The sequence below is a fragment of the Eretmochelys imbricata genome, chromosome 24, assembly GCF_965152235.1.
Source record: "Eretmochelys imbricata isolate rEreImb1 chromosome 24, rEreImb1.hap1, whole genome shotgun sequence".
Lineage (NCBI taxonomy): Eukaryota > Metazoa > Chordata > Testudines > Cheloniidae > Eretmochelys > Eretmochelys imbricata.
Window position 1 is genome coordinate 962,355 of NC_135595.1, and position 18,384 is coordinate 980,738.

The following is an 18,384-nucleotide window of genomic DNA, read 5'->3' on the forward strand; positions in this document are numbered from 1 at the left end:
CGCAGAGCAGGGAGGTTCAGGCGGGGGCTGCTCTGCCCCCTTCCTGCTGCTGCTGGGGCTAGTCTGCACCGGGCACCTGATGCCACCGGCAGAGTACGGCTCCAGCCCCCCCTGCCCCCTTGTGATAGGCAGGTAGGGCACCGTGCTTTGGTGCTCGGTGACCTTTGACCCCGTTTCCATTGGCTGGCTGTTTGCCCCTTCCAGCAGTGGGCAGTGCACAGCTGCCTGGCCTCCGGGGGGCGCAAGCCCCTCCATTGCCTGCCAAGAGCATGCAGCCTGGCTCGGCTGTGGGGTGGAACACGCAGGGCTCGGCTCAGGGAAATCCCGGGTAGGTGGGTCGCTGCTTCCTGCATGCCTTTCAAGTGGCTGTACAGCGCTGCTGGGCCCCAGGCAGAGTGAGCTCTGCTCTCGCACGGACTGTGCAGGGACCCCTGGAATGGTCATTCCCTGGTGCGAGAGGCTGTGGTGAGCGCTGGTGAATGGTGCTGGGAGGGGTGTGTGCACGGGGATCTCCCGGGGGTGGGGGCGCAGCGTGCACGGGGATCTCCCGGGGGTGGGGGTGGGGGCGCAGCGTGCACGGGGATCTCCCGGGGGTGGGGGCGCAGCGTGCACGGGGATCTCCCGGGGGTGGGGTGGGGCGCAGAGTGCACGGGGATCTCATGGGGGTGCAGAGTGCACAGGGATCTCCCGGGGGTGGGGGTGGGGGCGCAGAGTGCACGGGGATCTCTTGGGGGTGGGGTGGGGCGCAGAGTGCACGGGGATCTCATGGGGGTGCAGAGTGCACAGGGATCTCCCGGGGGTGGGGTGGGGGCGCAGAGTGCACGGGGATCTCCCGGGGGTGGGGTGGGGGCGCAGAGTGCATGGGGATCTCGTGGGGGTGCAGAGTGCACGGGGAAGTCTCGGGGGTGGGGCGCAGAGTGCACGGGGATCTCATGGGGGTGCAGAGTGCACAGGGATCTCCCGGGGGTGGGGTGGGGGCGCAGAGTGCACGGGGATCTCCCGGGGGTGGGGTGGGGGCGCAGAGTGCATGGGGATCTCGTGGGGGTGCAGAGTGCACGGGGAAGTCTCGGGGGTGGGGCGCAGAGTGCACGGGGATCTCCCGGGGGTGGGGGTGGGGTGCAGAGTGCACGGGGATCTCCCGGGGGTGGGGTGGGGGCGCAGAGTGCACGGGGATCTCCCGGGGGTGGGGGTGGGGCGCAGAGTGCATGGGGATCTCGTGGGGGCGCAGAGTGCACGGGGAAGTCTCGGGGGTGGGGCGCAGAGTGCACGGGGATCTCCCGGGGGTGGGGGTGGGGCGCAGAGTGCACGGGAATCTCGTGGGGGTGCAGAGTGCACGGGGATCTCCCGGGGGTGGGGTGGGGGCGCAGAGTGCACGGGGATGTCTCGGGGGTGGGGCGCAGAGTGCACGGGGATCTCCCGGGGGTGGGGGTGGGGTGCAGAGTGCACGGGGATCTCCCGGGGGTGGGGGTGGGGCGCAGAGTGCATGGGGATCTCGTGGGGGCGCAGAGTGCACGGGGATCTCCCGGGGGTGGGGGTGGGGTGCAGAGTGCACGGGGATCTCTCGGGGGTGGGGTGGGGCGCAGAGTGCATGGGGATCTCGTGGGGGCGCAGAGTGCACGGGGATCTCCCGGGGGTGGGGGTGGGGCGCAGAGTGCATGGGGATCTCGTGGGGGCGCAGAGTGCATGGGGATCTCGTGGGGGCGCAGAGTGCACGGGGATCTCCCGGGGGTGGGGCGCAGAGTGCACGGGGATCTCCCGGGGGTGGGGGTGGGGTGCAGAGTGCACGGGGATCTCCCGGGGGGGGGGCGCAGAGTGCACGGGGATCTCCCGGGGGGGGGGCGCAGAGTGCACGGGGATCTCCCGGGGGGGGGGCGCAGAGTGCATGGGGATCTCGTGGGGGCGCAGAGTGCACGGGGATCTCCCGGGGGGGGGGGGCGCAGAGTGCATGGGGATCTCGTGGGGGCGCAGAGTGCACGGGGATGTCTCGGGGGTGGGGGTGGGGCGCAGAGTGCACGGGGATCTCCCGGGGGTGGGGGTGGGGCGCAGAGTGCACGGGAATCTCGTGGGGGTGCAGAGTGCACGGGGATCTCCCGGGGGTGGGGTGGGGGCGCAGAGTGCACGGGGATGTCTCGGGGGTGGGGGTGGGGTGCAGAGTGCACGGGGATCTCCCGGGGGTGGGGGTGGGGTGCAGAGTGCACGGGGATCTCGTGGGGGTGCAGAGTGCACGGGGATCTCCCGGGGGTGGAGTGGGGCGCAGAGTGCACGGGGATCTCCCGGGGTGGGGGTGGGGCGCAGAGTGCACGGGGATCTCGTGGGGGCGCAGAGTGCACGGGGATCTCCCGGGGGGGGGGCGCAGAGTGCACGGGGATCTCCCGGGGGGGGGCGCAGAGTGCACGGGGATCTCGTGGGGGCGCAGAGTGCACGGGGATCTCCCGGGGGTGGGGGTGCACGGGGGTCTCACCGCTGCGCCCGAGGACTCTTGTCTGTGGTGCTGGTGGCTCCCGGAGGCCGGCTGAGCCTCTCTGCTGTGGTTAGCAGCAGCCCCTTTGCGACGCCGCGCACGCTGCTCGGGAGGCTATTTCCAGCCTTGGCCAGATTTCCATTTCCCTTGCTGCTCGTGGCTGCCTGCCAGGGCTCGCACCGCGGCTGGGAAGCGCTGACACCTGTATGGGGGGCGTGGCCATGGCAAGTTGGCGGTGCTGCTCCGAGGCCTGGAGCCGGTGCTCCCCTGCGATGTGTCTGGCTGGGGGAGTGTCGTTTACTCATGCTTAGCCTTTGGGGCTGGCCACACCCAGGAATATCTGTCCTGCCCTGCGGGGCTCAGCTCCGGCCTCAGCCTCCATTCAGAGCCAGAGCAGTCGTAAGGGGACCCGCCAGTGAAATCTCATGGAGTTGGGTCCAGTGGTGGAGCCAGGGCCTTTCGTTTGCTAAGAGTCCACCCCTTGTGTTTCCAGCCCTTCTGGCTGTAGAGCAGCCAAAGGGATTTGCGTGGAACCGAGGCAGAGCTGTTGTCCTGAGTCTGCAGAGAGCCTGAAACAATAGCTCTGAGCGGTGTGGCCTGAGGTGGGTGTTAACTCTGAACACTAGTGAGGACTGCCCACCAGCCCAAACTTCCCTCGCCCGGGCCCGCTGGACTAGAGAGCTGTATTCTGCAGACACGGTTCTGTGGCCCAGTGGGGAGCTGGCAATTTGCAAGTAGTCCTGGGGGCTGTTGCTGATTGTATCCTTCTCGCTCTTCAGTTAGTACACAAACTCTGACCCGAGCCTGCCCCAGAGGCCTCAGGCCTCAGCCCAGTGCTGCCGTGTCCAGAGCTGGCTGCAGCAGCATGTGTGGGCGGGGGGGTGCTGCTCCCCGTGGCTTGGGCCTGGCCGAAAGTGACACGGAAAGGGCGTGAGAACGTGGGTCTCACGTGCCTCGGCGTGCTGCCCCCCAGCACCCGCAGTGCTGGAGCAAGCTTGGTGCTCAGAGTGACTGGCAGGTTTGGGAAGGGCAGGGACGGCTGCTGCGGGTGACAGGCGCTGCAGAGGAGAAGGCTCTCTCCACCCGCAGCGGGGAGGGGCGGAGCGTCTGGCACAGCATGGAAAGGGGAGTTTGGAGTCGGGTGCCACGGGGCCCTGCTTTACCTGTCCTGCCCGGGCTGGAGAGCTGGCACCCAGCGGGTGTTGGGCCGGATGGGAGAAGGGGGTGAGCATGGAGAGCCGTGATGTCCCTGTCCGGCACACAGGCCCACGTGTCCCTGCAGAGAGAGGGCACCCCTGGTCTGTGCTCCCCCCTGGCTCCGCCCCACACCCGTGACCTTGATTTTCTGCTCTAGATACTCCCTGCGACCACACCCCTTCGGGAGGGAACCAGCGAGCGAGGGCCGCCCCCCCCCCCACTGTGGGCAGAGGCTGTGAGTCAGCACTGCCCTTCCGATTGGCAGCAGCCCCCTCTCCTCTCCCGGGAGCCGCAGTCACTTAGAGCCAGCTCCATGCAGGAAGCAGCAGCTCCTCCCCAGCTCCCGGCAGCTGGGGAATCTCTGCCTGCACCTCTGGCTGCGGCCGGCTGAACGCACCAGCTTCCTGCGCCCTGCCCGGCTGGAGCCGGAGCACCCAGCCCTGCTCGGTCTCTGCCCAGCTCCCTGCTCCTCTCAGTCGCTCTGGGGCCCCAGGCCCTGGCTGGACACGTGCGGCAGCCGCATCTCGCCTTGCCCACGGGACCCCCGCCAAGCCTGCGTGGCTGCCCACTGCCTTTGAGACGGGAGCATCCCTGGCCCCAGCACGTGGGCCAAGGCCCCCACGCCCACGGAGGGGGCCTCGTCGGCTCCAGGCTGGTGCCCAGAGTGCAGCCGGGCTGGGCTGGAACACGCTCTGTGGCTGCCTTGTCTCCGGACTTTAAATATTCATGCCTTTGATTTCCTGCTAGCTGGAGACGGCAGGAGCTGGGCTGGAGGCAGGGGCTGGCGCAGCAGGCCAGGGAGTGCTGGCAGGCTGGCAGGGCTGGGGGCACTGGACTGGACAGTGGTCTCTGGGCAGCACGGCTTGAGGATATCCTGACAGGTGGAGGAGCAGCAGCCCTGGGCTCAGCCTGTGGCTCCGACTGCCTCGCCCACTGGGCCCCGTCGGGTGCAGCCAGCGGCCTCGCCTGCTTCCTCTCTGCAGCTGAGCTGGAATTGCGCAGGGGGCAGGGGTTGCTCTCCAGCCGGCTGCACCAGCGTGTCCCTCCCTGTCCTGCCCTTGCCACGCTGATTGTTATTGACTGGCTGTAACGAGGTGGGATCCGTCTGCCGCTGCCTGGGGAGCGCTGGCGCACGGGGCTGCGTGTTGCGGGGAGATGAGCTTTGACTGTGACCAGACGCTGCTGCTCCCTCCTGCCTGCTCCCAGTGACGCTCACCCGGCGTCCCTTTGGCCGGGGGCTCGGGGCCGGCTCTCCCAGTGGTCACGCTGCGCTGGCGGGGGGCTGGCGTGGGAGCTGGTCTAGCTGCATGTTTCTGGAGTCCCTGCTCCACAGGGTGCTGGCTGCCCTAGGCTCTTGGTCTCTTCAGGGGCAGGCCGTAAGGGCCAGGCCAGCCACCCTGCTCCAGAGCCGGATTGGCCTGCCTGAGCCCCTCCAGCATGGATCTGCTGCAGAAGAGTAAATACAGCCACCTCCGGAACGAGTCGGTCTCCTCCCTGGAGGAGGCAGTGGCTGGCGCAGGGTCCCTGGGGTCCCCAGTGGAGTCCCTCGTGCCCAGTTCCCTGTCGTCCTCCTCCCTCAGCCCCATGCTGCCCATCGGGGAGCTTTCGTCGGAGTCCGAGGACAGCCCCACCACCCTGTGCTCCTTCTTCCCCAAAATGGCCAACCTGAAGCTCTCCTACCCCGCCAACCTGCTCGGCCTGCGGGGCTTCTCGGCTGTCAGCATGAAGGAGGCGGGGAGCCTCGGGGAGCCGGGTGCGGTGCTGGCTGCGGCGGACGCCCCCAGCCCCGATTCAGCGGGGCCTGTCGCTGTCTGTCCTCAGGATATGAACAAGCTGAGCTGCGGGAAGAAGACGCGGGTGGAAGGCGGCCAGCTGGGGGGCGACGAATGGACCCGCCACGGCAGCTTCGTCAATAAGCCCACCCGCGGCTGGCTGCACCCCGACGACAAGGTCATGGGCCCCGGCGTCTCCTACCTCGTCAGGGTGAGTGCAGCGGGCGCCCCGGCGTGGCGAGGAGGGAGCAGGGGGCGGACAGGGAGGGGCGGTGACCACACCTGCACTGGGCTGTAGGGACCCAACTGCCTAAGCAGCTGTCCCAGCCCCCCAGCAGGGGACGTTGCTCCACACCCCTGGCTGCCCCAGCAGAGAGGCCCCTGGGCAGGGCAGTGTGTGGGGAGCTCGCCCTGCCAATCTGGCCCAGGTGGCACTTTCCCCTTTGGGCACTGCCCTCCAGGGGAAATGCGGTTCCCGGAAGGCCAGGATTGGATCTGGGCGGGGCCCATGCCGGGCGGCTCCCTGTTGGGGGCAGGATGGGGCTCGGGGGAGACAACGGGAGGGCCAGGCAGGGCAGTGTCTCTGAACCCTCTGCCCAGGGCGCTTTCATTGCCTGCATGGAGGGGGCGGCCCGCGAGTCCCCGGCCCTGAGTGGCTCTGCAGTGCCGCTGCTCCGGGAGGAAGGGACCTGCGTGTCCATTGCCACAGCGCTTCACCCGAGGTCTCCAAACCCCGACCTGCCAGGGGCCCCTCCTCTGCGGGTTGGGAGGGGAGCTGCTCTGGACATAGCTGCTTCCTTTGTGTGCCCAGTGAGGTTTTCTTCTCCTTTCGTGCACCTCAGCCAGGCTGGCTGCCCCCCCCAACTCTGGGGGCACACTAAGGGCTCTAAGGCCCTGGGCCGGCGGCTGCTGCACTCCCTGCGAGTGGAGTGGTTTGGCAGGCAGGGTGGGGGCAGCTGGGGTCAGGGTGCCTCCCAAGTCCGCCAGGCAGATGCCCACTCAGATGGGCGCTGTAGGAGGCGCAGGAAGCCCGAGGCAGCCGCTCCATGGGGAAGTGTTGCCACACTCCCTCACTTGCATTGGCGCTGGCCTCTTGCTTGGCCCTCGGGCGCTGGGCCAGGAGCCTTCCTCCTCCCTGTGACCCAGCACAGCTTGCCAGAACCCGCTCCCAGCGGGGGTCCCTCCCGCGGTGCCCGGCACCCCCGTCGCTCCACGCAGGGACCCCTGCCCTCAGTCTGACGGGCTTCTTCGGAGCTGCCTGTGGAGACTGCAGCTTCCAGCGTGTTTTGCTGCCTGGCCATGCTGGGATCAAAGCCTCTGGGCTGCGCCATCTGCTGGACCGCCCTTGGCCCCATGTGCCTGGGCACGGGTGTAACTGGGCATGCCCAGCCATACCTACACAACCAGGAGTCCGGTGGCACCTTAAAGCCACTCACAGATTTATTTGGGCATCAGCTTCCGTGGGTCAAAACCCCACTTCTTCAGATGCATGGAGGGAACATTACAGATCCAGGCATAACTATATTGGCACACGAAGAGAAGGGAGCTACCTCACAAGTGGGGAACCAGTGCTGACCGGGCTGGTTCAGTCAGGGTGGATGTGGTCCACTCCCAGTAACTGATGAGGTGTCAATACGCGACATCTGGAACCAGTCCGTGGGCGCCGCTTAAACCCTGCACGGGGCCCTGGGGACAGACCCCAGGATGTGCTGGCCAGCCTCCCACACTGGCACCACGGCTCTGGTGCCATGCGGCAGAGGGCAGCACCGAGCCAGACTCGCTGGCCACTCCAGTGCATTGCTTAGAGCACAGTATCCCAGCTCTCCGCTCCAAGAGACGCCCTCAGCCTTGGTGCTGGGGCGCTCCTGGCTGTCTCCCCCCAGGTGGTGTAGCTGGAGCCTGCCTGCAATGTTAGCTCAGCCTGCAGAGCCCCGTGCATGGTGGGGCAGCGCCAGGCACTTCCCCCTGCGTACCAGCTGGGCTGGCCCTTTCCTCTTTGCCTCATGCTTTTCAGCTTGGCTGCCCGCTCTGGTCCCTGCTGCTGAGAGCCACCTCGGGGGCTGGGGCTTGACGGGGTGAGGCTGGGGCAGGGCGCAGGACCAGGGAAGGGGACTCAGCTTCCCACACCCAGCTCTGCCGGGCAGCCCCCTCCTGCCGGGCAGCTCACTGCTCTCCCCCCAGCTCTGCTGACAGCTCACAGCCTGGGTGTGTCTTGAGTGGGTGCAACGCATTTGGGGCAGGACGTGCACATGGAGCACCAGGCGGAGACCAGGCAACTCATTTCACTTGTGACCTGAGCCAGGAGTAAACAGCCCCGTTTCTAGCCTGCAGGGGCTTGCAGGGGGCCCTGCTCAGAGTCCCTTGCTGGGGGCCTCCCTTCAGAGCCCTACGCCCCCATCCCCGCAGCATAGGAAGAGATAGGGAAGGCTGAATTTAGCTCTTCGGAGACTCCCCCCGCAGCATCAAGGCCACACCTGGGGGGCACTAAATAGAGAAGCTCTGTTCTTGGTAGGCAGAAGTGAGAGTTACCGTGTCTGGCATGAGTGCCTAGCCCAGCTGGGGGCAGGGAGCAAACGACCCCAGGGCCAGTGTCTACCCAGCTGGCATCAGCCAAGAGAGGCAGGGCTCAGGGCTCTGCCAAGCCAAGGGGGCACTAGCGGGCTCCCAAAACCATCCTGGGAATGGGGCTTTTGAATTGTGCCCTTTTCATCATCTAATGGGTGTGCAGGGTGTCACGGAGTGTGGGGGAGTCCGGGCCCTGCACCCCTCTTCCTGGGATTCACTGAGACTCTCAGCCAGCCAGTAAAACAGAAGGTTTATTGGACAACAGGAACACAGTCCAAAACAGAGCTTGTGGGTACAACCAGGACCCCTCAGTCAAGTCCTTCTGGGGGAGCAGGGAGCTTAGACCCCAGCCCTGGGGTTCCCTGTGTTCCTCCACCCAGCCCCAAACTGAAAACTAAACCCACCCAGCAGGTTCCCTGCTGCAGCCTCCGTCCACGTTCCTGGGCAGAGGTGTCACCTCCCCCTCCTGGCTCAGGGGACAGGCTCTCAGGTCTCCCATCCCCAGGGCACATTCCCAGGTCAACACTCCCCCCTCCCTGCTGCATCACATCCTCACACAGGGCTCCTCCTGAGGGTCCAGGGGGGCTGGGTCATGGGAGCAGAGAGGGTGGGTTACTGACCCCTGCAGGGGATGGTGGGTTCCTCCTACTAACTCCCTGCGATGCTGGGGCCTGGGCGTGTGCAGTGGCTGAGCTGGCTGGGGCCGGGGGCTGGGCGTGTGCAGTGGCCGAGCTGGCTGGGGCCGGGGGCTGGGCATGTGCAGTGGATGAGCTGGCCGGGTGCTGGGCGTGTGCAATGGCTGAGCTGCCCTGGGGCCGGAGGGGCTGGGCATGTGCAGTGGCTGAGCTGGCCGGGGGGGCTGGGCATGTGCAGTGGCTGAGCTAGCCAGGGGCCGGGGGCTGGGCGTGCAGTGGCTGAGCTGCCCTGGGGCCGGGGGCTGGGCGTGTGCAGTGGCTGAGCTGGCTGGGGCCGGGGGCTGGGCGTGTGCAGTGGCTGAGCTGGCTGGGGGCCGGGGGCCGGGCGTGTGCAGTGGCTGAGCTGGCCGGGGGCCGGGCGTGTGCAGTGGCTGAGCTGGCCGGGGGCCGGGCGTGTGCAGTGGCTGAGCTGGCCGGGGGCTGGGTGTGTGCAGTGGCTGAGCTGGCTGGGGCCGGGGGCCGGGCGTGTGCAGTGGCCGAGCTGGCTGGGGGCTGGGCGTGTGCAGTGGCTGAGCTGGCTGGGGCCGGGGGCTGGGCGTGTGCAGTGGCTGAGCTGGCTGGGTGCTGGGTGTGTGCAGTGGCTGAGCTGGCCGGGGCCGGGGGCTGGGCATGTGCAGTGGCTGAGCTGGCCGGGGGCTGGGCGTGTGCAGTGGCTGAGCTGGCCGGGGGCTGGGCGTGTGCAGTGGCTGAGCTGGCTGGGGGCTGGGCGTGTGCAGTGGCCGAGCTGGCCGGGGGCTGGGCGTGTGCAGTGGTTGAGCTGCCCTGGGGCCGGGGGCTGGGCGTGTGCAGGGGCTGAGCTGGCTGGGTGCTGGGTGTGTGCAGTGGCTGAGCTGGCTGGGGCCGGGGGCTGGGCGTGTGCAGTGGCTGAGCTGGCTGGGGCCGGGGGCTGGGCGTGTGCAGTGGCTGAGCTGGCTGGGGCCGGGGGCTGGGCGTGTGCAGTGGCTGAGCTGCCCTGGGGCCGGGGGCTGGGCGTGTGCAGTGGCTGAGCTGCCCTGGGGCCAGTGCTGGGGTCTGTGTGGGGAAATCCCCCAAGGGGCACCTGGAGGGCGTTGGCATCTCAGGGATGGTGCCCCAGAGCCAGGCACCAACCCAGACCCTCCCCTAGAGAAGCACAGGGAGAGTTCTTTCACGCTGTAATATTTCTGCTCCCCACCTCCCCATGCGAGCCCACGGGGGGTCGTGGGGAGCCGAGCACGGCCTTCGGTGAGGCCAGCCAGTGCCCAAACACAGCCCCTCCCCTGTTCCACCCCTGCAGCTCACCCTGTGGTGCGTGGGAGCTGGGGTGTCTGGAGCTGTGGGGCTGGGGGAGGCCCTGTGGAATGGCCCTGCACCCTGAGTGCTGAGCCGGTGCAGGGGAGCAGCCTGCCAGCATTGCAGCCCTGGGGCTGGCAGGAGAGGCCGGGCTGTGCCATCCCAGCGGGCGTGGAGGTTATTGGGCTGACCCCATCCTGCTGTCTGATGCTCTCTCTCTCTCCCTCTCTCTCTCTCTCTCTCTCTCGCACACGCAGTACATGGGCTGCGTGGAAGTTCTCCAGTCCATGCGGGCGCTGGATTTCAACACCAGGACGCAGGTCACCAGGTGAGCCCCAGGCTGCCCTGCCTCCTGTGAGCCCCGCAGGCACAATAGCTGGCTGTGGGCAGAGAGGCCTCACGCCAGGAGGTGCACCCGCACATACCCCCTGCACTGATGCCCATGGGCCTGGAGGGGGGGTTCTGACCCAGTGCCCTGCGGGTGAGCTGAACTTGGTGAAGCAGGGCGGGAGCCCATCAGGCAGCCAGGCCACTCTGGGCCCAGAGCAAGTCCCATGGTGCCCCCCACCAGTGCTGCTGGGTGGCAGCTGCCAAGGAGTGTGGTGGGGTCTGAACCGCAGCTGCATAGGCGGTGCCAGGGAGACCGGTGCCTCTGTCGATGGGCTTAGTGAAACCAGACACTCGCTCCAGCCTCTGCCAGGCCAAGGGGGCCCCGCCCGTGTCCCTCCCCCGGCTGGAGAGGATGGTTTGGGGACTCTCAGGATGGCAGGCCCTTCCCAGCCCTTCCCCCCTTTCTGCACTCAGCCCACAACCCTTGGCCCCTTTGCGCAAGGCTCGTGTGTATGAACGACTGCAGCCTCTTTGGGGGGCAGGGTCGATCCCCCTTGCAAAGCCGCTTCCAGGCCCTGGACTAGGGGCCCGTCTCCTTGTAGCTTCGCTCTCCCCAAGTGGGCTAAGACCTGTGCCTGCCCTCCCAGCACTCAGGGGTCTGTGTGTCACCGGGCCCTGGGGGAAGGGATACTGTGGGGGGCTCATCGGGGAAGTGGCTGGGGCCTGGCTGCTCCCTGGGGCTGCCCTGACTTTGCCCTGTGGTCCCGCAGGGAGGCGATCAGCCTGGTGTGTGAGGCGGTGCCCAGTGCCAAAGGAGCCGTCCGGAGGAGGAAGGTAAGGCCAGGCCGGGTAAAGGCAGCATGCTCTGGCGGTTGGAGGGGCGCCCAGAGTCTGGACAGCCCTGCCGCTGACTCCCTGGGGCCAGGGGTGGGGGCGAGGAGCGGACATGGCAGGACCACAGGGCAAAGGGGCAGGACTCTGACTCCTTCGCTTCCCACACGCTCGTGTTCTCACCCCAGCCCCGGCTCAGCTGGGTGAGAGCTGGGAATTTGACCCCGGGTTCTAGGAGCCAGGCAGTACTGGTGTCTGGCAGGAGGCTTTCGGTGGGTTGGGGGGAGCACTGGGAGCTGGGAAGCCCTTGTGTTTGCAGTCGGGAGGCACTTGCACACCCCCTCCCCATGGGTCTCTGGAGGGAGCCCGTGCACACCCCTGCTCCCTCCCTCTTCTATTGGAGCAGGAGCCTCCAGCCCTCTCCTGGCTGCCCCTGCGGCTGCCCCTTGCAGTGGGTTGGCAGGTGTGGCTGGCCTGGGCTAGGCCCCCCGCGGTGGGGGCTGATCGATCCAGAGCGGCCCTGTCTGGCACTAATGGAGGAGCGAGAGGCTCCAGCGCAGCCCTCCCCCCTCAGTCAGGGTGGGGGGGCCCTGCTGCTGCTGCTGCTGGTTAATGAGTGTGGGGCGGGCGGTGGGAGATTGAGGGCTGAGCCGGAGGGGGGCTGCTGCCTTTCCTGGAAGGTGAGGGGCAGTGGGGCCTGCATAGGGGCTGGGCTGCGCTGAAGCGGAGCTCTGCTCCCACCTGGCCCAGGGCCACGGCGTGCTCTGCTGTGGAGGGGCTCCCGGGTCGCTCCGTGCCAGGCCTGGGGTGGCTGGGGCGGTAGATGTGAAGTGTTGGAGCATTGGTGTGGCTGAGCCCCGGGCGCTCGGGGGCCCGACTGGGCAGTGAGGGGTGTTCTCCCCTCGGCCCCATCCCCCTAGCAGACGGTCCTTTGCTTCCGTAGCCCTGCGGCCGCTCGCTGAACTCCATCCTGGGCAAGAGCAACCTCAAGTTTGCCGGCATGCCCATCACCCTCACCATCTCCACCAGCAGCCTCAACCTCATGGCGTCCGACTGCAAACAGGTGAGACTCACCGGGCGAGGAGCGGGGCTCGGTGGGGCCACAGATCCCACTTCCTGTCTGCTATGGCTGGGGAGCAACCGGAGTGGGGCTCCCACCCCTGCCTACCCAGCCCCCATCTCTGCAGCTCCACTCCCTGTCTGCCCGGGGACACAGGCCAGGCCTGCCTCTCAGACCCCGTGTGCTGGGCCCCCACGGAGGGTCACTGGTTCGACCCAGGCCCATGATGCCACAATACAGGGCACCATGCAGGGCAGGTCCATGGCTGCCAGCTCCAGGGGCGGTGGGGGGGCCCGAAGGCCAGGCGGAGACCCCACGTCCCTGGGGGTGTCTCCCCCACACAGGTGTCCCTGGCTGGGCAGAGCAGCCGGGGGCTGTGTCTAACCAACGGCTCTCCCTTCCCCACAGATCATCGCCAACCATCACATGCAGTCCATCTCCTTCGCCTCCGGGGGGGACCCGGTGAGTGAGCCGCTGGGGACCTTTGCTCTGTGTCCAGGTTCTGCTGATGGCTGGGCTCCATCCCACCTCCGTCCAGGGCTCCTTCGGTGGGGCGGGGGAGCTCTCCCCCACTGCTGGCCCACTCATGGTGCCGTTCTGACCCAAGCCCCTGCATTTGGCCAGCACCCCTGTTACTGCCCCAGCAGGGGTGAGCCGCTCCAGCAGGGCCGGGCTGGTGCCCTGGTACGTCCCCCAGCCCTTCACCCTGGCCTCACGCCTGGGACTGCCATCGCTGTGCTGAACACTAGGCTGTGGGCGACGGGTGGGGTGGTGCCCCCAGCTCTGGGTGCCACTCCCACCTCACCCGCCGCGTCTCACCCACAGGAAACTGCCGAGTATGTCGCCTATGTTGCCAAAGACCCCGTCAATCAGAGAGGTGAGTGACTCCTCCCACCTCCTGGCTGGCTGGCACAGCCATTAACCCCACCGCTGCGGGACGCCTGCCTCGGCCCAGTGCTGCCCCCCAGCCAGCCGGGGCCACGAGAGCTGGGCTGGCGGCCCCCCCAGGCTGCGCTCGCAGAGACGCCCTGGCTGGCTCTGGGCCTGCAGCAGCAGTTGTTGCTTTGCTGGGGCCCTGCTGCCAGGGTGGGCCAGGGGTGGGTGTAATGGGAGCCTAGCAGTGCTCGGGGTGGGTGGGTGGGTGTGGGTGCAGGGTCCCTCCCTCTGAGCCCTGCTCTTGTTCCCTCTCCAGCCTGCCATATCCTGGAGTGCCCCGAGGGCCTGGCGCAGGATGTCATCAGCACCATTGGGCAGGCCTTTGAGCTGCGCTTCAAGCAGTACTTGAAAAACCCCCCAAAGCTCGTAACGCCCCATGACAGGTACGGGGGGACCCTCAGTGGGGTGCTGCAGGGTGTGAGGATCCCCTGGAGCTCCCTGGCCGGATGGCGGGGCTCTGGGCAGGACGCTCTGGCTGCCTGGGTCTAGTCCAGGGGCTGCTGGGCCTGAGACAAGGAACCCCAGTGCCCTTGGTGGGGCGCCAGGCGCTGAGCTGGCAGGGGGAGCGGAGGGCGTGTGGCAGAGCTGGGGCATGTTGCCGCTCACCCCGTGCTGCCCAACCCCTAGGATGGCCGGGTTCGACGGCTCGGCCTGGGACGAGGAGGAGGAAGAGCCATCGGACCACCAGTACTACAATGACTTCCCCGGCAAAGAGCCCCCCCTTGGGGGCGTGGTGGACATGCGGCTGCGTGAGGCTGCCAGTGCGACCCAGACGCCCAATCCCCTGGGGGCAACGCTGGTAAGCATCACTCGCTTCCACCGGCTCGTCCCACTGCACCCCTTCCCAGGGCCGTGCCGGGTGGGTCCCTTGGGGCCAGCTTGGGGTGGGGGGAGCTACCATCCCCATGGTGTGGCCAGAAAGAGGGGAAGCAACTCAGGGCTGAGTTGGGGGCCTAGGGCCACCTGGCCGATGAGTCCCTCTTTCCTGCTCAGACCCCAGGGTGAAACCTAGCAAGGTACGTCCATGCACAGGGGGCATCTGCAGGCCAGTCTGCCCCCGAAGGGGCTGCCTGTTGCCAGTCGGTGCAGGATGGGTGGCACATGGTCAGGCTGGAGGCCACTGGAGCTGGGCACTGCGGGCATGGGGAGGAGAAGGGAACAGTCTGAGCCTTGTCTCTTCCTCCTGCAGCCTGTGGGCCAGATGTCCAGCGCAGAGCACGAGCCCCGGAAGCAGCACCCTCCCGCCCAAGGTACCGGACCACGGGCAGCCGTGCCACAGGTTCCCTCACCCACCTGCTGGGGGCCTCATGGCCTGGCACGGCTCAGCGCCTTCCTGCCCCATGCGACGGGGCTGGCTCCAGCATTGCCTCCACGCTGCGCTCCGCAGTGGGACAGGCTAATCTCTGAGCATCACCCATGGTGCCAGGCCCAGTGCCCTGTGTGTGCCAGGGCAGGGAGCTTGAATGCCCCAGGGCTTTCATGTCCCTGGGTCCGGTTCTGCATCATCTTTGGGTTTGCCAGGATCACATGGAGCAAATCAAGGGCTCCCAGCAGAGTGCGGGGCTGGTCTCCTCCTGCCCCATAGCTGGGGTCTCTGCCGCTGTCCCTGGGGTAACCCAAGGCCCAGCAGGGGGGGTGTTGGACCCTGTAGCTGAGGTTGCGGGGGAAGGTCTGGCTCTCGGGCTGGCAAGCCCTGCTAACTGCAGCTCCCCTCCCTGCAGGAAGGGATAAATACCCCCCCGGCACCGGCCCAGCCATTCGCACCGATCTGTTTGACGACCCATCCTATGTCAACGTGCAGAACCTGGACAGGTCGCGCCAGGCCTCTGCCACCAGCATCCCGGGCACGGCCAACGGCAGTGCCCAGCGAGACCTCTTCGACATGAGTGAGTGAGGGTTGGCCCGTCCTGCTGGCCCTCTGCACCAGCTCTGCATGGCTGCTGGGCTGAGGGGCCTAGCTTGCCTCTGTCCAACCGGCTAGAGCCTCAGGGCACGGCATGGGTGTGGGCTCCCTGTCCATCCAGCCCCTGCTTCTCTCCCCCCGCAGAGCCCTTTGAGGACGCCCTGCGCGTCCCGCCTGCGGTGCCGGTGGGGCTGCCGCCGGCCCAGCTCCTGGCCTCCATGGAGGAACAGCTGCGGCGGGAGCCCTGGTACCACGGGAAGATGAGCCGCAAGGAAGCGGAGAAGCTGCTGAAGGTGAACGGGGACTTCCTGGTGCGGGAGAGCACCACCACACCGGGCCAGTACGTGCTGACCGGGCTGCAGGGTGGGCAGCCCAAGCACCTGCTGCTGGTCGACCCCGAGGGAGTGGTGAGTCGGCCTTGGGGCCATGGTGCGGGGCTCCCTTCCCCAGTCCTACAGGCTTGGTGCTCAGGGGAAGAGCTAATCAGAGCTGGGAGCCCAGAGCAAAGCCAAGCCACTGCCCAGTGTTACCCTGCGGGTCTCCTGGGGTGCCAGCTGGGCACAGGGCCAGCACCCCATATTCCTGCCCCCCATGGGCTCCTGGGTTCTGTATGTGAGAACAATTGACAGGAGCCCTGCCCCGCTCCGGCCCTGGCTCCAGCTCAGCCCCATGGGCCCTTAGCCACCCCCGCCCCGGAGGTGGGTACGGCCACCCCACCCTCCTGGAGGTGCCTCAGCTGGGTCCTGCAAGGGGGCATGTGTGGACTGGACGGGACACTGGCTCGTCTCCGCGGGGTTTGTGCTGCCATGTATCATTTGGTCACAAGAGGGCGCACATGCCTCCTGGCTCCACCCACTTATTGGCCATCCTCCGAGCCCGGTTTCTGGCCCCTGCAGGTGCGGACGAAGGATCATCGCTTTGAGAGCGTCAGTCACCTGATCAGCTACCACATGGACAATCACCTGCCCATCATCTCGGCGGGCAGCGAGCTGTGCCTGCAGCAGCCTGTGGAGAGGAGACTGTGAGGCACACGGGGGCCTCGGCAGAGCCCCCCGGGCCCTGCCCACCCTGGCCTTCTCATCCCCTCTCTGCCAGCAGGGCTCTTGGACTGTTTCAGCCACTGCTTCCCCAGGAGGCCCTGGGGCTCCCCGTCTCACCGCCAGGAGCTCAGACTCCCTGGGCTCACACCAGCCCCCCGGAGACAGAGCAGAGCTGGAGGCAGCCGGGGGAGCCAGGGCTGGGTATTGGGGCAGAGGGAGGGGGCCTGTTTCTGCATCCAGGGAGCTGCACCAGCCACGCCTCCGCTAGCACCAAACTCCAGCCCTGTGGGCGGCTGCGGGCACTGCTCCGAAGGCCGATCACAACCACATGTGCTCCCCCTCGTCCCGTGTTCATCCCCCCCTCAGGCAGGATGGGTGGGAGGGAGCCTGCCCCGACCTCTAAGTGCCTGCTGAGCCTCTGGGAGGAAGGTCACGGTTCAATCCTATTGGTTCAGAGGCCTGCCTGTCTGGAGGTTGCCAAGCGCTCCTGGTCCCCGCCCTCCCTTGAGAGGCAGCTCACCCCCAGCAGGGAAGGGCTGGATTTTCATCTGCCATTCCCCTGCAATCCCTAGGGGCCAGTACCCATGGGTGGCACCACCTGTGTGACCCCTTTGGGAGAGCCACCCCTACCCCGCTCCACAGAGCAGTACCAGGGCTCCTGCTGCACAGGGCAAGAACAAGGGAGATCTTCCCCAGAGGCCAGGAGTGGAGGGCCCCCTGCCCTCCCTGGGTGAACCTGGCGCTCTGCTCCGCGAAGCACAAGGCTGGGCTGGCCGCACACCGAATGTACCCAATCACTTTACGTATTAACTCTGTGCCTTGACCCTCCACAGGTCCCAGATACTTATGCAAAACAGTTGGCCCTGGGGCAGGCTGGGGCGAGCAGTCAGCCCACCTGGCTGCTGGGGGAGTGCTGGGAGCACAGCCCCTGTCTTCACGCAAGGCTCCACTGGCTCCCAGAGGCCACAGCCAGGCCTGTTCCCATCCCAGTGTCCTGCTGGCTGGAAGCAGGGCTCAGGTGGCTCCTTCTGCAGCAGGCTGCTTACTGTCCCACTCCTCGTCCTGGAAGGCAACTCCCAGCCTGTGTCCAGGGAGGGGCATGGATGGAAATTAGGTGGGGTAAATGGGGTTCTCCACAGGAAGGCAAGAGCCCCTTGGCTCCCCCGTCCTTTGGGGGGGCAGTGCTGTACATTATGCCCTGCTGCCCCTTGGGCAGGGTGTGACGCAGCCAGTTCCCTGTACCCCAGCTTGGCCTAGGCCAACCACGCAGCCAAAGGAAGCACGTAGCACCCAGCAAGATGGCAGCCACAAGGGGGGAATCAGAACTCCCCACATCAGGGGACAAGTTGGGTGCTGAGGTCCCAGGGGAATGGACAAAACCGCTGGCCTGAGCTCTGCTGTTTCCCCAGCCAGTGCTAAGCAGCGTCCGCCAGGAGCAGCCTTCTGGGCTTCCCTGGCTCTGCTGCTGTAGCAGGTGAGCCCTCTCCCTGCAGGGCATGGAGCCTGCACACCCCTGGTCTGCCTGGACCGTGGGGATCCCAGTGTTGCATGCACATTGTTATGCTCAGAAGCCAAAGTGTCACCCTCGCCCTCACACCTCCTGCTCCCCCCTGGAGGAGTCAGCCTGGGCTCAGATGCGGGGAGGGTTTTGCTTTCTCCCCTCTCCCTTCTCTCTCCTTTATATGGGTTTGATTTGTTACCAGGTCTTGATTATACCAAAGGAATCGGATGGTTATTATTAAAGTTAGTATTTCTTTAATGCATGGCTGTGAGTGGCTCCTCGTCTGACGTGGCGGGAGGGGTACATGCAGGAAGGGGCATGCTGCGGCCCTGTCCAGCAGCTGCTCTTTATCCAGGGTACACAGGGCGTGTGCTTGGCTGAGGAGTCTCTGAGCCAGTGGGACCATGCTTTGCCCTTTGGGCCCCAGCAGCCCCTCTCCTATGCTCTTAGACCCTGAGCTTTACAAGGGCCAGTAACTGCCCCTGCTCGGCCTCCCTTGCCTGAGATCTCCCCCCGCCCAGGTGCCTCCTGCCGCGGTTGGCAGCTGCAAATGAGGTAACATCCCAGCAGCGGGCGGGCAAGCAGAGCATCGCCCCAGTCCTGCGTCCAGCTGCCCCCCAGCCACGGCCGTTCAGAGCGGGGCCAGGGCTCAGCCACCACCTGCGACGGCTGCTCGCACCAGGCCGGGCTGGAGGTGCTGGACAGCCCCAGCGAGCTGGGCTGGGAGCACCTGGCCCAGCCCGGCCCTGCCTCCTGGGGGAAGCAGTGGGGGGCAAAGGGGGGAGCTCAGGCTCTGGCTCCCTGGGGCTTGGCCTCCCTCTAGTCCCCGGGCAGGGCCCAGC

The 18,384-nt window shown here is 67.0% G+C and overlaps 1 protein-coding gene across 2 annotated transcripts in view; it reads left to right on the forward strand.

The window, feature by feature from the left end:
* SHC1 (SHC adaptor protein 1) overlaps window positions 1-17,790 on the forward strand; it is a 28,123-nt gene extending 10,333 nt beyond the window's left edge. The window contains exons 2-13 of one of the 2 annotated variants that reach the window (XM_077841378.1): window positions 5,480-5,641; window positions 10,199-10,269; window positions 11,042-11,105; window positions 12,046-12,165; window positions 12,571-12,624; window positions 12,988-13,039; window positions 13,355-13,481; window positions 13,726-13,897; window positions 14,288-14,348; window positions 14,820-14,984; window positions 15,146-15,408; window positions 15,898-17,790. In XM_077841378.1, the coding sequence (XP_077697504.1) occupies window positions 5,483-5,641; window positions 10,199-10,269; window positions 11,042-11,105; window positions 12,046-12,165; window positions 12,571-12,624; window positions 12,988-13,039; window positions 13,355-13,481; window positions 13,726-13,897; window positions 14,288-14,348; window positions 14,820-14,984; window positions 15,146-15,408; window positions 15,898-16,026 (1,437 nt within the window). In that variant the 5' untranslated portion in view covers window positions 5,480-5,482 and the 3' untranslated portion in view covers window positions 16,027-17,790. Of the gene's footprint in view, window positions 1-4,439; window positions 5,642-10,198; window positions 10,270-11,041; window positions 11,106-12,045; window positions 12,166-12,570; window positions 12,625-12,987; window positions 13,040-13,354; window positions 13,482-13,725; window positions 13,898-14,287; window positions 14,349-14,819; window positions 14,985-15,145; window positions 15,409-15,897 lie in introns of those variants that run through there. The other variant, XM_077841377.1, reaches the window with a different exon arrangement.
* The last annotated feature ends 594 nt before the right edge of the window (window positions 17,791-18,384 follow it).